We start from the raw sequence: 17289 nt of genomic DNA on the forward strand, positions 1-17289 counted from the left end.
AGGATTTGTCAATGCATCTAAGCCAAATCATGTATACATTCTTGACAAAGCCCTTTATGGTTTAAAACAAGTTCCACGAGCCTGGTATGATGTTTTATCTGAGTTTCTAGTCAAATCTGGTTTCGCCCTCATTTGATCCTCCCCCTCTTTCTCTCTCTAGATATAATTTACCTCATTGTAACAAACTCTATAAACAAGTGCACCTTTGTCATTTTGATTATCTTTCTTAAATATCTAATTCGGTTACCATATTTAATGGATTTAATAATCTTCCTTAAAAATCTCATTTGTAAGGTACAAATATATGATTGTTGGTTCATATATGAACCATTGGTTGCTCCTCTAAATAAAGATGTTCCATATTTGAAACATTTTGTTGCACCACTTCTGAATAAAGATGTTTCATATATGAAACATTTGGTTGCACTTCTGAATAAAGAAGTTTCAATATGAAACATATTGATTGAGAGTGGGAAGAAACAATTGGTTGCGCCTCTAAATGAAAAGGTTTCATGTATTAAACACTCGGTTGCGCTTCTAAATAGGCGATCTCATATATGAAAATGGAGACGAGATGCAGAAGAGTGTTGAGATCCGATTGCACTGGCATTCGAAGAGAGAGCAATCGAGCGTGGAGGTTTTGAACGGTGGTTAATATTGTTGCTTGATATCTTTAACAATGGCATTACTTGTGGTTCTATGACGGAAAGAAGAGGATAGACTTCTAGTTCAACGATAGAAAGAAGAGGAAGGAGTGAGATAATTATGTTGGACCGATACTAGGGAACCGCCCACATGATATTGTCCGCTTTGGGCTGCCCCTCCCGACAACAACCCCTCACAGCTTTAAAACGTGTCACTGGTAGGAGTAAGATCCTCCCTTCCTTATAAGGAAGACGAATCCCCCTAGCCTCACCAATGTGATGCTCCTGCATTGCTACAGGAGCGTTGGGTTTAAGAATCGCGGATTTGACCGGCTCGAGGAAACGATGAGGCGAAAGTACCAACAAATTATGAAATAGATAATCATGTAATTAATTATATTGATTAGATTCAAATTCAAATTCAAAATATTTAATAAATCACTCTAATATTACCTTTCGTTTAATTTTCATCATACAAAATCCAAATTTTCCCCTATTTGCATACTGTCCATAAGAGCCGTTTGATCAAAAAATGGACGACTGCATATATGTTTTTATTTGATCCCTCCTTTATATGTATAACAGTTGGATCACGTGAGAACTTGTTATCTTCCATGAGAAGCACACGGGTGGATATAATTAAATGAAACTTCATTGGCAAAGATGTACGAGGACATGAACCTTAAAATTTATCACATGCCTTAAATATATTCTTGCCTAAAAACGACTGAAACTCAAAATATCTTAACTAACCTTAACAAATGTTAAACATACATAAATATAACTTGACATTCCTTACATAAAATAAACTAGGTTGATGTCCTTACACCATTAAATATTAACATTATCTATCGACAATACATTGTACGAAATCGAAAGAAGAAAAAACGGATACAGTTGCAAAACCCAAATGCCATGTAACCAAAATTCGGCATTTCAGCTTTATGCAAGTATGATTTTCAACAACAAATAAAAGAACCAACATGCATAAAAATCACTCACTCCATTTCAGCAACATTACCATATTGCCAAGGGTTGAACTCTGTCTTCATGACATCTGCTTCCTCGTTCGTGTCTGAGTTGCCAATAGCATCCCGATGTTGAGTATATTTCCCGTTATATTCGTAGATCTCCAAATCGCCCCAAGGTGTGAGAGCAACCTCTTCAGTCATGTCGAACCATTTTGGAGTGAATTTGTGACCCTTTACCTCCCGAGTCCTCTTCTCAGCTCGCTGTTTCTCCTCCAGACTAGAGTAAACCAAGTACAAAGTGTTAGATCTGTGTATCGAATCAAACCCCGTTTGATTAGCCAAAAACTAGCATTTTGAAAAGCTACTTCAAGTAAATTTCAACAAGTTCCAGGAGTTCTTTTTCCAATTATGTCCCTTATATTGTTCCAATAAATTTTTCAATATGTCGTTTTAGTTCACTTTACATTGTCATCTAGCTTATCAGCTAGTTTACCAAACATGACTATTTTATCAGTTAATAGATAGTTTATCGGTTAGCTTATCAGCTAGTTTCACATTCATAGCTCAAGTTAAAGTTGAGCCAGACACCACCAAGGATATATGGTTCAAGTTCCAGATAGAAAGGATTGTCTTACTGCAGTTTCATCTCATATTTCCAAGGTCCCGTATAGTTTGCAGTATTGGAATTGGAACTGAATTCCATTCCAATCCCATGTTTCCTTTTCAAGGATTTCCAAGATTTAAATCCCACAAACATAGGATTTTTGAAATCCCATGAGGGTGGTATTTGACAGGATTTTGTAGCATTTGTAGGTAACAATTTTTTAAATATGTTAAAAACATTTGTTTTGCAATAATCAATTAAAAAAAGGTAATTTAAATTATTTTATAATTATTTATAATTTGTTTTTATAAATTATTTATTAAGAATGGAATTCAATTCCATTATAAATCCTACAAACCAAACACATCAGAGATTCCAATTCCAAATGCTTCCACGAAATCCAAGGGGGCGTTTGGTTCGCAGAATGAAATTTGGTGGACTTGGAATCCATCGAAGAAATTTTCTCACACATTTGGTTGGTAGGAATTGAAATGGAATCACCCAAAAGAACTAGAATCTCCATTAGTGGCATGATGATATTGGTGGTAGGAGGTTGAGGTGGGGGTTGTGGGCGGGAGTGGGCGAGGGGGTGGCAGCTATGATGACGGTAAGGTAGTAGTGATGTTGGTGGTGCACCGCCCGCCCGCCCGCCCTGACACCCTAACCCATAGTCCCCAATCCCCCACCACCTCGACCATCGGGAATTTCAAGCCTACGCCCCCAGTCCTATCCCAACCACCCCACACACAGCCTCGCCTTGCACCCACCATCATCCGGTCCCGCCTCCCCACACCCTACCACCCATGTGACAGGGTAGCTGTGACGATGACAGTAGCGGCATCGTGGTCGGTGGGGGTGGGAGTTGGCGCGGCATGGTGTTTAGTGGTGGGTTGTTGGTTAGGGTGGGGGTGGGTGGCGGTTGTGAAGGCAACAGCAGTGATGTGGTGGTGGGGGGTTAGGGATGGGGGTTGTGACAGTGACAGGGGGGTAGGGGTGGTCAATGTTGGTTAAATTGGATGCAAAAGGTTGGAATTCAATTCCTTCTATTATGCCAAAGGAATGATGAATTCATTGATTTGTGGAATTCAATAGAATTTGAAGAATTCCATCCATTTCAAGAAGTGAACCATAGAAAGGAATTGGAATTTGGTCAAAGGAATTTGACATTCCTATTCCATCAAATTCCTTTGAATTCCACGAACTAAATGGCCCCCAAATCTCTCAAAACCATTCCATCAAACCAAACGCCCCCTTAGTTTCTAGGGTGAATCTTCAGTCCCCAAGTTGTAGTACTCCAAACCAAAAGCACCGATACAAGTTTGGATTTTCACTATCCAAAATTGTATCTGCTTTATGATCCCAAAACTTCATTCCTGTCAATCTTGTTTATGAGGCTTATAGATGGTAAGCTGGTTTCCCTCCACATACAACTAGATCTCTTGTCATTTTCTAGGCATATAACAAATAACTTGTTTGACCACAAATCTCAAAATGATTCCTAAAAGAAAAAACCTAGAGGACAAAACATGAAATGAAAAGCCACGATGAAATCAAGAGATCTCTAATTACCGGTGCCCAAGAGAGTGAATGAGTGATATATATAGTGGGATGTACAAATAATCGGCTAAATATTGTGAGAAGGTAAGAACGAACGGATAATGAAAGGTTCATATGTGAATCATTAGAAAAATCCATTTGAAGATGCATACGTAAATCCATATGAATAATCTGCAACATTGTTCACATATGCATCTTCTAATAGTTTTTTCCGAATTTTTTTGATGTAGTCACATATGAACCTTCACTTCTTGCCTTCTCACGATATTTAGCCTTCTTATTTAAACCGGCCCCATATATATATATATATCATGATCATGTGAGAAAAGTACCTTCACCCTTTCTTGCCTTCTCACGAAAATTAGATTCTCACCCAGACCCAACCCATAGAGTATATGTGTGTGTGTGAGAGAGCCGAGAGAGAGAGAGAGAGAGAGAGAGAGAGAATGGCATACATGCTCTTTTCTGAACCAGCTTTAGCCAGGTCACCCTTTTCAAGTGCATATCTATCTGACCGCAAGCGAGAATCTGATGCCAATAATTTCGGTGGTGCTGTATCAAAGCTGTTTACTTTATGCGCAAAATGTGTATACTGAAATTTGTCATTTGCAGGAGCCTCGGCAACTCTCCAAACCTTCAAAACACCATCAGGGACAAAATAATTTCACATTTAACTTCTTTCCGTCAAGAGGTCAATCCAATAAAACTGCCATTCCTAGTGGAAAACAATTACTTAACAAAACTATCTCATCAGAATCGTCTCTTTGCAGGAATAGAACGAGTTTTTGTTATTTCCATAGAGAATCAGGATCGTGTAAGAATTTTTTTCGTAAGAACCACTATGTTATCAGATGTTCACATAAGTTAAATATGTTAAAATATGCTAACATACATTAACATATGTTATCGTATGTGAGGATTGAGGATGTTAACTTATGTGAATCTCCGCTAACAAATTGGTTCCTGCAGTTCCCACAAAATTTTAAATGCCTCTGGAAACCCAACCCTTTTGCTTGGGAGCCTTTATGGCATCTGACATATTAATTCCATTCCAAGTTTTAAAATAAGGATGGGTCAAAAATGAAGTCACTAGCCAAAGTGAAGGATGCCTACCTCTTTAAGGTCGGTGCCTGGAAGGGGCTCCCCATCCAAATCACAAGGCTGATAGCTCATAGATGTGTTCCATTTGCCCGTCATCAATATCTTAGGTTCTTCATCAGCATTATATACATATCCATCCACTTCATATCGACCAGCACTACAAACAAACACAAACGTATCTATATGTTAGGCTAAATATTTCAGACAAGAGAATGAACATGTTGATTATATACATTGAATGTAGTTCATTTCATCATAGCACTCATGCAATTAGTTACTCATTAATGTCCAGGTAAATGGTTACATACGCAAAACAGTAAAACAAGAAGCATTTCATCTGAAGCATCTGCAATGGAACATATTTCTTCATTGTTACTTTTTGTCCTGATATGCTTAGTGTTCATTTCCAAAGTTGTTAAAGGCTCAAGGCGCACTTAGGCGCAAAAAGGGGTCCCGGGGCCTATGCGTGAGGCACGGGCCTCAGGAATGTGAGACACATCTTATAGAAAGAGTAGGTACATATATACACACACAGTTATACACAACTCAAATATGTAGCAATTACTCAAGTGCAGCAACCAGCAGTATTTCGATATTGATAGAGGCAGAAGGGAAAAGGGTTTACAGCGTGAGCCATGAGGGAAAAGTTTCAAGGTCCGGGTATTTGTAGAGAAAGAGGCTTGAAGTTAGGAAAAACTGGGTATTTTATATTAGGGTTCGACTTATGTCGTCGGTTTAATAACTCTTATTTTAAGAAAGTCTTAGAGATAAGAAGATGAGAGAAGTTATTTGATATTGGGGTTTGACTTGGTATTTAGTAACTCTTTATGAGGCGCGCCTAGGCCCACAAGGCGCCTCATTAGTGAGCTCGTGAATATGCCTAGCCTGGACTTTAAAAAAGCCCAAGATCTTGAGCCTTATGAGCCTCAGAGCCTAGGCGCGCCTGCTTTTAACAACTATGTTTGTTTCCTTGTTTACACCGCTAAAATTGCATTCAAATGCTTTGTTTATTTCATCATAAATAGCAAAAAGAATCTATACGATTTATGTTCTCTCTATATTATACATGAAAATAGGTAAGAAGGGTTGCCTAGTCCCAGAACTTCTCCAACAGGTCTACATGGTCATACATATCTATATTCTTTAACCACAATGCCCTACATTGTAGAAACTTCCTTCTTCTCAGAAGCTTGATACAATATTTCTATTGTCACCCCTACCATTATCCTTCTCCAGATCAATGAACACCAAATATGATTCCTATTTATATCCCCTACATTTCTAAATGGTTCATTTATTCAAAGAAAATATCGTCATAACCAGTGTTCTAAAAGGCTTGTTGCAACAGCCGTCGTGGCGCACTATGGGTCAAGACTTTTCTCTGACGCCATGTCAAGCCTGCTGCTCACCATGGCTTAATGTGCGGTTTTTGTAACACGATATTTGATTTTTCATAACATTTAATGCCTTGCTTGTTAATTTTTAATATATAACCTAACTTAAATTGTTCAATATCAATATATCATTGATTGATTGAGTAATAGTAGAAAACATATGTTTATATATATAATGTTATATACAATATAGAGATTTTCGGCCATAAGTCACGCCTTAAAAACATTCGTGGCTCCTAAGGCTTGAGGCTTGGCCTCGCTGCCCTGCCCTGCCACGCCACGCCATTTAGAACCTTGTTCATAATTGATCTCTTTAACATGAAAAGCAATTTGTTTTCTCAGTGTAGAAGATATATGCTCCATATTTTTCTGTACAACTCATAGGCTTGCTCCATCAAATACTTTGCACCTATAGCAGTAGAAGGGTTGTAGGAATCTAAGCCATAATTACTTTTAGCAGACCTATTTCATTAGAATGATTGCAAAATATGTTTTATCTATAGAAAGAGAGGGGGAAATGAGAGATGATTCATCTGTTAAGGAGAGGAAGACCATCCTCGGTCTACCAAATTGACAGAGTCATACTCGGAGATACCCCTTATTATTCTTGTAGATAGAGACCAGCCGAGTCTTTTTCCGTTCACCAAGCATTTGCCATAAGGATAACATTAACAATCTAGATATGTGATCACTGGCTACAATCTTATGGCCATGAATGAGTTTATAACAGCCGATTTCTCCATAAAAACCTGTCATGCTTCCTTAATCCACTATCGAATTCTCCCGAGCGTGACGTTGACTTACTCTACTTTTTGACTAACCCATTAGAACCTCTAAATGCTCTTTTCAATATATTAGCCTTTCTATATCCACCTTGACCATTTATTTGATCATTACACACTTAGGTTACTTCCTTCTAGGTTACACCACCTGCTTATAGTGTGTTAAACACCCATACTTCGTAAATCCATACCTAGTAAAATGTCCACCACTAAAAATCTATTTTGCATCAAAACCGCTCCCATGTACGACATTATAATCTATGCATGACAAGGATCCCCTTTCCAGGTAAGAGCAGAATCTACTGGCTAGAGTTTTGAGCACTAATAAAGCCTATAACTTATTAGGTGTAACGCATCCTACAGAAAGTTGTGAACCAATAAACCATATACTACTGCAAAATTAAGACTTCTTGTAATTCATGATTCTGATAACCATCACCGAAACCTCAGTTGAGTTCTTTCAAAGCCTTTTTGTCCCTTCGTAGTCCTTGATATCCCCTCTGAAAGGTTTTCACAATAAGGGGGGGTTCACGGGACCGTTCACCAAACGCTTATTGGGTAAGCGCTTACTGGCAGGCGGCAAGAGTCACCACCCTCACTTAACCTTATTGAGTAACATTCTCGGCCATCAAAATGGATTGTTTGTAAGCATCTATTTACCCGGTAAACACTAACCAGGTAAGAGTCTTCTCCCTCACTTACCGGGTAAGATTCTCGGTCCTGGCCCGGCTCACCCGGTAGGGTAAGTGACACTCAGTAAGCATTTGGTAAACAGACCCTAACTGGTACCGTGAAAACTTTTAGCCCTCCTGAAACTATCTTCTGATATATTCATTTAAGACTACTAGAGACTAATGACTATTAATTTCATTAACATATGTAAAAAATGGAATACCACAAATGAAGATTATAGCTAGTTTTTAAACAGTTAAAGTACCTCTAGACTGATTGAATGAATCATCTGTTCTATGGAAAAGTATCACATAATTAAAAAACCCATAGCCCCTTCTGTTCTTTAGTTATGTGGATGGGGGATAGAGATGAAGCAAGTTGAATAGGGAAAACACATTAGCTCTCAGCCTTCCACTGAAGTATGCAGCCAAAAGTACAAAAATTCCATTTTGAGCATGTATATGAACACAAAAATAAGGAACACAAAGAAGCTAGACATGTTTTCAAAACTTTGTTATCATGGATTAACAAGGAGTACACAATATTGCACCACAAACACCAAGAAAGAGATGTCAGGGGCACCTACCCAAACCAACCGCAGGGCTGAAAATATAGCACAACTTTGTCTCCTGTGGTCAAGTTGGTCAAAACCATCTCTCCGGGAGAATCAACCCATGTCCTTCCAAATATTAAGTTGTTAACTTTTGTGGGAGGGGGCACCAGTTCTAGGATTACACCATCTTTCTTCAGCTTCAAATGGGTTCTGCATTCAAAATTTTAAAAAGAATCAGTAAAACATTTCATGGTTCATTTGGTATTTATGGGCACAAATCAAGTCGAGTCCCACAAATGACCACTTAATTTTCACGAAGGAATAAGTTGTTAAGAGGATTTGACAACATTCGTACCACTTACTGCAATTGTGCAATGTGCAAAAAAATGTAGCAAGGAAGTTCAAACTTAAAATTAAGCAGCATAATTGATGTTATATCAAGGGCAATCCAAAAAATCTTGGAGCTTAACATCAAACAAATATATTACTCTCTTCATGCACAAGCACATAACACTAATAAAAACTTCACTATAAGCACTAACATGTCAATATTTTTAATAAGAGATTATTTCATATGAAATTAAGCACTAATATAATGATGGTATTTGATATGATTTCTAAATATCTTCCAAAAATAAAGGAATTTCATTTGATTAAAATGAATGTAAATCAATTTATATAATTAGCACATCTGACAAAAGTATAATCAACTTATTTAACTTTAAAACTTAAGGGGATCACAAATAAAGAAAAAGACCAATCACGTTCATCAGCTGGAATTATGTCGTAAATGGAGTGCAAGTCCATACTGTGCACAACTAAGGTCTAGCACATACACACATACATTAATAAATTAGAATTATAGTCTAACAGTATCAAGAATGTGAAAGGCAAGACTTGTGAACATGGAAATAGGTGGAGACTTAAGGCTCACTAATCTTCTTAATTTGTGTCATTGAGTTGTGAAATGACTTATTACAGAAGGGTTGGATTCATGACACATGAGATTTCTACTAGTTGTTTGGGGTTCTAATATAATGTAGAACAAAAAATCAACGAGGAGCTACAGTACAAGAATCTGTTGAATCTTAAAGCTTAAGAAAGGCAAACATCGTTTGATGCAATTGAACACAAGAATTTTACCTTCCAAGAGGATATACATCCACCGAGTTTCCGAGAAACTTGGTCTTCACCTTTGAAGTTATATCATAAACAAAATGCTCATTTTCAGCATGTGCAGCACTCATTGGAGGGTGATGACTAACCTGATATATATATATATATATATAAAAAAGAGAGTCGACTCAATATATCATGAAACTTCAACAAATGACATACTAGAGAATGGAAAGATACTTGACATAACTTTGATGAAGAGGAAGTGTGGAAGATTCACAGTAAAATGTGAACATTGTCACATTGGGTTTTAGAGATAGGAGAAAAGGAAAGACAGGAAGGGAAAATCTTAGCCCTTCAAATAAGTTTGGATGTAAGGGCTATTGATGTTGTTCAGGCATCGGAAAGAAATTCAGATTAGTCAACCCCCCCCCCCCCCAAAAAAAATGAAAAAGAAAAGAGACATGTCTTCTTTCCTGTAGTGGCAAGGAGAAATGTATTATGCTCTACTTGTTTCACTTTATATTGAACAATCTCACACAGTCACACTTGCCTTTTGCCTCAACCCTACTCAATCGCACATGTCCTCATCCCAGTGAATGAATAGAAATCATAATAATCAAAACCAGGTACAATATTCAAAAAACATAAAAGACATCTTACAGCACATAAGATCTTTAAAATTTCACCTGTTCTGCAATAAATGTTATTCCTTGATGATTAACCATTTCATAGGTTTCACCAAGAATTGGATTGAAAGGCTTCCAGGTCCGTTGCAAAGCATAATATAGTGATATGAACCATGATGCTGTAACAAAAAACATCAAGACACCCAAAAATTAAATACTTGTGTGCATGTATATGGCACACACATGCTTGTATAGACATAGATGGATAATTAGGTGCATGTGTGTGCATAGGGAAAGGAGAATTGTGTGCATGCTGCATCAAAGAAAACTGGATTGTTGAAGAAACGGTCTCATATAGGGGTGAATGTGTGTGTGAATGTTCAATTTGCATGTGTAAGATTCTTACCTGCATACACTAATCGCATGTATGGATCCTCACATTCATCTGCTAGCTCTAGCAGGTGGGAATATTCCATCAACTGGAAGAAAAGTATGATTGTTTTTAAATGACTCAAATACCTGTACAAAGTCGGTGACTAAAATCAAATAGGTAATGTTAGACAAACCTCTGCCATTTTCTGCAGCATTGTCATTGGCTCAAAAATGAGTACCGGTAGCGTCACCATTGATGTGATATCAGCACCTATGTACTTCTGCATCATCTTCCAGTGACCATCACGATCCTGCAAAGGAGGAGGACTGATGTTGTGAGCAGCTTCATGAAAGGCACGGAAAATAAAAGACGCATAATGGACACCAAGTTGGTCAACTCAAGGTGGAACTTGTGCAATTGAATCTCATAACAAGTAACAGGTGTCATTCATCAATCACTTAGAACAATAACAGGCGTGAATGACACAAGTAAAGTATGCATCTTCCAGAATTTGCAGTTGATCAGACCAAGGTACAACATACAAAGATAATGAATTTTCTCGAATTTGTAGTTGATTAACAATGACAAACCTCCCCAAACTAGTGATATTAATTGAACACATGCTTTCGGAAAGGGGGTACATACTCATTGAAAACTAGTATCAGCTACGTACAAGATACATAACAGAACATAGAAGATTATACACGTCGGAGCCTCCTGGTACAGAGGTTTCCATTTTTCTGCAACTATGACATGTTGAAGGACCATAACCCTTCTAAATTTCAATATCACATGAAACATATAGAACAATGAATGCTTCTTTTATAAGATAACTAAACAATGCAAGAAAGAAGTTAAATGAAAGAAGGGAGTAATTACTAGAATATGTGGAACCTCTTATTCTTTCTCTAAAAGAGATATTACAGATAGAGGAGAGACCTCTGCATATATACAGGAGGGTTGGTCAGTGACTAGCCAATGTTGGATTCCAACACTCATAGTTGTTAAAAGCACACATGAGGCGCGCCTAGGCTTTGAGGCTCATAAGGCTCAAGGTCTTGGGTTGTTTTGAAGTTGAGGCTCAACGTATCATGAGGCTCACTAAGGCGCTGCGCTTTGGCCGAGGTGCCGTGTGGGCCTAGATGTGCCGCATAAAGCGTTACTAGATACCTAGTCAAACCCTAATATTAATTAAGTTCTCTCATCTTCTCGTCTCCTAGACTTCTTAAAACAGAGTTATTAGATGATGACCTAAGTCAAACCCTCATATTAAATACCCAATCCTTAGAACTTCAAGCCTCCTTCCCTATAAATATCCAGACCTTAAAACTTCTTCCTCACAGCTCATGCTTTAAACGTTTCTCCCTCTTGCCTCTATCAAATTACTATTTGTTGTTGCGTTGGAGGCTTTGCTGCGTATTTAGTTGTGTAACTGTGTATGTGTGTGTGTGTGTATATATATATATATATATATTTTCCTTTTTGATAAGATGTGCCTCGCATTCCTAAGGTTCGCGCCGCATGCCTGCGCCTAGTCCCGGGGACCCATTTGCGCCTAAGTGCGCCTTGAGCCTTTAACAACTATGCCAACACTCCCCCTCAAATAGAGGCTAGATAAGGTGTCGAGCTTGCGGTGATAATAGGAGCCAACTCTGATACCATGTTAGGATATGTGGAATTCTTTATTATCTATAAAAGAGCCTTATAGAATATGGTGTCGAGCTTGCGGTGATGATAGGAGCCAACTCTGATACCATGTTAGAATATGTGGAATTCTTGATTATCTCTAAAAGAGCCTTATAGAGGGGGACGTTCCAACACATATACAAGTTAGATGGACCATGTCTAGCCGATGTGGGACTCCAAAACGCCCCTCGAATGGAGGCTAGATGGTGTCCTCAAGAACAGAGGCGAAAAAGTGTGTTGAGTCCCTATATGGTGGCTCAGATACCATGAATATGTGGAAACCCTGATTCTCTCTCTCTCTCTCTCTCTCTCTCTCTCTCTCTCCCTCTCTCTACTTGTCGAGAGCAACCCCTAAACATACACATGTTGGTTGGTCTGTTACCAGCCAATGTAGGACTCCAACAGTAAGATATCATCAACCAAGTATTCCAGCAAATTTTTCAATAAATGTTCATCAGGTACAACACAAGTTAACACAAAAGCAACAGATTTCCACTATATCACTAGAATCAAACTTTGTTTTCTCCATTCATGTAAAGCTACGTGGTTTATGAACAGAAACTGCAAACCTGACATCATTAATATCAACATTTTACCCCAAACTGCAAACAACAATATTAATTGATCTTGCATAAACAAATACAAATTAATCCTTGGCAAGAGCACCTTCTAAGTACCTAAAATGTAACAAGGGATGATATCGTGGATATGTAAACAAAAAATAAAATACCTCTTGCTTCCATCTGCCTCTTTGGGCTTCAACTTCAGCATCTTCTGTCCCTCCTTCAGGGTTTATAACCTCCAGGCCCTCGTAACCAAGCAAGCTGCAAAATAGGTGAAATCCACACAGACATGGAAAATTCTGGTTAAGAATTCATCATTTGCTATAGCAAGTCTTATCTTAGTACATGCACAGTTTATTACAGGCAACAACGAAGAGTCATCAATAACAGGCATTTACCTAAGACATAAGACAAGGCACCAGTTAATTACCCAGGTCAATGTCAATACTCATTAGCTGATAAACATGTGAGATAGGCCTAGAAACCAACTTAATGAGAACAGCATCAAGGTTAACAACTAAACTCCGTCAAGTGATATTTTGGATTAGTGTTACAAAACATGTAGCTCCAAAGAGAGTGAAAGAACGTGACTATTTTAAAAGAATGGTAAATAAATCCATAGACTGGTTTACACGCTGATGGGTGAGCCAGAGACAGCTGTCCATCTGGATCTTTACCATGAAAGGCGTGAAATATAAACATACATGCAGGAAGACAGAACACAAAGCATATCAGCTAAAGTTAGCTCTTGACCCTTTTAAGATACTGGGTTTTAACATAATAATATGATGAAGACAATCATTGTGATACTTATGCTGATATCTGTTATCACAAGTGACCACGGTAATTTTTTTTCACTTCACCAAGTTGAAAATCAGGCCCCACTGCTCAACACTTAGGTCTATGCCCTCTGTTTTCATACATAAAAGCATCTCTATTCCACACAGTAAGGCAGTGCATAAAATGTGCACACTTCTATTTATATTTTTGTTTTGTGGGGCCTTTTTGGTGCATGCATATGTCTGGATGTGGAGGAGGGTTGTCTCTTGCCATCTCTCATCAGCTAGAATGTAACCCGTTTTATTTCACAAATAAGGTATAAAAGAAGCAAAATACAAAACATGTGACAGGTTTCAGGGGCAGAGAAATCAATAGGATCACGTAACCAGCTTTTATAGGTTTTACATCATGAGATAGTCAAGAAGAGTCTGCCATACTCTCTAATCTCTACCACAAAAACCAGACACTTTCTTTAATGTTTAATGAGTCATTTTAAGATCTAAAAGCAATACAGTAGTATCTAGAGAAAACATAGACAATATAAAAACTGAATTATGCAACTGATGAATCATCATATTTTCCAGTGATTGTATCATGACCCTTTTGGATCTGGAAGGATTCATTCGACACAAACTCAACTTGTACCACCAAATCTGGACTTCGATAACAACTCTAAATTGGTACCCTATAGTTCTCTTCCTCGGTCATGGATTCATAAATCTTAACGGGTTTCAAAATCTTGAGACCTGTCAACCACTGACAGTGGCAACTTTTACGCGTAGTATTTGATAATCCAAAAAGTTTGATAAGTAGCAAGAGGGTCAAACTCGAAAGCAATTCGTAAATGAAATCTCCAAGCTAAAAGGCTAAAACCTTATCAATCAAGTGCACGATTCAGGAAATTTCAAGTTGAAATCAAGTCAAAACAACATCAACACACCATGAATCGACCAAGTTGGTGGGCAAAAAACTATGAGAAAGTAAAAAAGGATTTAAGAGTTATTTACCCGTTAACTTGGTTCTTAAAGTTGGACAGACTTGAAGCAAGCGATGAGAAAAATCCCCCACCACCACCTTGCTTCTGCGCCATATCTGATAATATAAAGCCCTAGAACTCAAATTTTGTTCCTGTTCCTCCCAAATTAGGGGGTTTTCCCTGAAGCTATATATGAATATGCAACAAACTGCGTTCCAATAATACTTGTGAACAGCTAACCAAGGCAGATCTTATAATTGCTTTACAGATAGACTAAAGAAGCATACAATGATTCGAAAATACGTGCTGTTTGATTTGAATAATATTATATCAACGGAAATTTGGGGATCGACAGAAAAAGCTCCGTTGGCGGGTTCTTCCTTTTCAAGTCAAAATTGATAACAGCGATGAGGTGATGGCCGAGAGATTTTTCCACGCGCTAGTAAAGCGCATGGTGATTTTTTCCATTTGCTTTTACTTTTTTAGAGCTGAAGTTGCTAAGTTCAGAACAAGATAGAACTTTATCTATGTAAGATACAAGTTATTGATGCAAGGATATTCTGGATTTAAGAATTATTGCTCTTTAAAAGAGAGGCGGCTGACTCCAACTTGTATTAAGCCGATATCGGCCAGCTTAGCTCTTCTCTTTGTCTCCCTTTCGTTCAAAACAAGAGACTAGTTTGCAAGGTACAACTTCTTAATGCACAATTTTTCAATAAAAAAGCAGGCCGGATCCTCAATAATGTTGTTCAATCTCAATCTATTTTATCTATTCTTGAATTGTTAACTAAATTTGGGTTTTTCAATTAGTATCAAAGCATTAGTAAACTTACTGGGATTTTCAATTGGTATCAGAGCATTAGTAAACTTACTGGGTTTTTCAATTGGTATCAGAGCATTAGTAAACTTACTGGTTTTTCAATTGGGTTTTTCTTTATTGAAAAGTAAACTAATAATCACAAATCTCTCTCAAATGACTCTCATGTGAATTATAATGAATGATTAACTAAAGATTAACAACCATCTAATCTAAGCCTCGTGTCCCTATTTATAGAGTACATTTACAAGATAATCTTATAAGCCCTCAACCCAAATACAACAAATATTGCAATACAATACAAGGACTTTATAGAACTTTCTAAACTTAGGACAATTTATGTCTTAACAATTGACTATGTCAATTTTAAGCTTTGACCTCTTCAATCTTTAATCTCCATGATCTTGGATACAATAATATTTGACATAATAATCCTCAATTTCACAAGAAACTCCCATCTCTGAAGATCAATCATCTAATTCTGAAAAGATAGTTTCCAACTCTGAAAAGAGCATTCCAAAGTTAGCTTTAGAGATGCAAATTGTTGAGGGGGAGCAATCAGATATACATGTTATCATTGATGAGAATGATATTCAAAATAATCTCAATGAATTTCAACCTCTTCCAAATATCAAAAAATGGGTAAGAGATCATCCTTCGTGTCAAATAATTGGAAATATCATTAGTGGAGTTAGAACTATGTATGCTAGTGCTAATGAATGTTTCTTTATAAACTTTTTGAGCAACATTGAACCAAAGAAACCTAGTGAAGCACTACAAGATCCAGATTAGGTTCTTGTAATGCAAGAATAATTGTTGCAATTTGAAAGAAACAAAGTCTGGAGATTGATTCCTAATCCAAAAGAAAAATATGTGATAGGAACAAAGTGGGTGTTCAGAAATAAGATGGATGAAAATGGGATTGTTGTAAGGAACAAAGCTAGACTAGTAGCCAAAGGTTGTTGTCAACAAGAGAGAATTGATTATTAAGAGAGTTTTGCTCCAGTTGTTAGACTTGAAGCAAGCAGAATCTAGTGTGAGAGACATCTTGTAATCAAGAACATAGCATACTTCAAGAACATCAATACACATGCCGACATACTTGATTCATATTCTGTGTTCTTGATCTTGTCATTATTCTTGAATTTTGACTTGAATATGGGCTAACAATGGTGAAAGATATAAAGTTGCTTCAAACTCTGCTAAGGATGTAAGTCTACAGAAAAGACTTCAGAAATCTTAAATACAGATTTCCAGAGATCGAAAATGAAGAGTGCTCACACGATTAAGTCTAAAGTCTGAAAGACTTATCTTCAGATCTCTGAACCAGAAGACTTCAGAGTTCGGGTGAAGATCTCCTATACGTACAAGTACAAAGTACGAAGAGACAATCTTTAGAGTTATTTCAAGAGAAGTCCCGAAGAGCGCCCAAGTGTCAAATCTGAAAACAAAGTTTGTAGACATTGATCTTAGAGTTATTCTCACTTGAACGAGAGGGTGATGTTGATTCTATAACTACTTATTAGCGATAGAGATTATCTTTCACTGTTTATAGGATCTAGTTTCATTGTTTATTTTATTCTTTACATAGATAGGTTTATTATTCTTTTCAATAATGATTCATTCAATTATGTAGTATTGTAAGTAGATTGCACTGCATCTTTCATCTTCAATAACATATCAAAACCTTTGACTACTTATACTTTATTTGTTCTTATTTGTGTTCTTAATATTCTTGATAAATGCGCACTTCCAATTGGTATCAGAGCCAATGACTGTCGAATTCAATTCCATACTGTTGTTTTCGATCTCATATTATCAAGAATGTTTAAAGAGTATGTCAGCATCGGGTCAGAGACCAAACCCCTAACACTCTTCATATGAGAATACCACTATTGATCATCTCTCTCAGTGATTTGATGATAATCCATTTTCACCTATACGTTGTATTTATGTTTCTGTATTTTCAGTTCCAGCGATCTCACTGAGTATGTTCAGTGATCGCTGAAGAACTTGCATTGTAAATCTATCAGAGACAGCAATACTTCAAGAAGACAACACTCACACCAAA

The 17289-nt window shown here is 37.3% G+C and overlaps 1 protein-coding gene across 1 annotated transcript; it reads right to left on the reverse strand.

The window, feature by feature from the left end:
- Positions 1 to 1373: 1373 nt before the first annotated feature.
- LOC112504375 (oxysterol-binding protein-related protein 3C-like) lies at positions 1374 to 14804 on the reverse strand. Its single transcript, XM_025108315.1, has 11 exons — positions 14689 to 14804; positions 14433 to 14609; positions 12813 to 12906; positions 10590 to 10706; positions 10430 to 10502; positions 10084 to 10202; positions 9422 to 9543; positions 8312 to 8488; positions 4890 to 5034; positions 4232 to 4410; positions 1374 to 1892 (listed from the first exon to the last, which is right to left on the reverse strand). Exons 2-11 carry the CDS (start codon positions 14513 to 14515, stop codon positions 1643 to 1645), a joined length of 1359 nt encoding a protein of 452 aa, XP_024964083.1. The 5' UTR covers positions 14516 to 14609; positions 14689 to 14804; the 3' UTR covers positions 1374 to 1642.
- Positions 14805 to 17289: the final 2485 nt, after the last annotated feature.

The sequence above is a fragment of the Cynara cardunculus genome, unplaced genomic scaffold (genome assembly GCF_001531365.2).
Source record: "Cynara cardunculus var. scolymus isolate 2C unplaced genomic scaffold, CcrdV1 Un_Scaffold_5358, whole genome shotgun sequence".
Classification (NCBI taxonomy): Eukaryota; Viridiplantae; Streptophyta; class Magnoliopsida; order Asterales; family Asteraceae; genus Cynara; species Cynara cardunculus.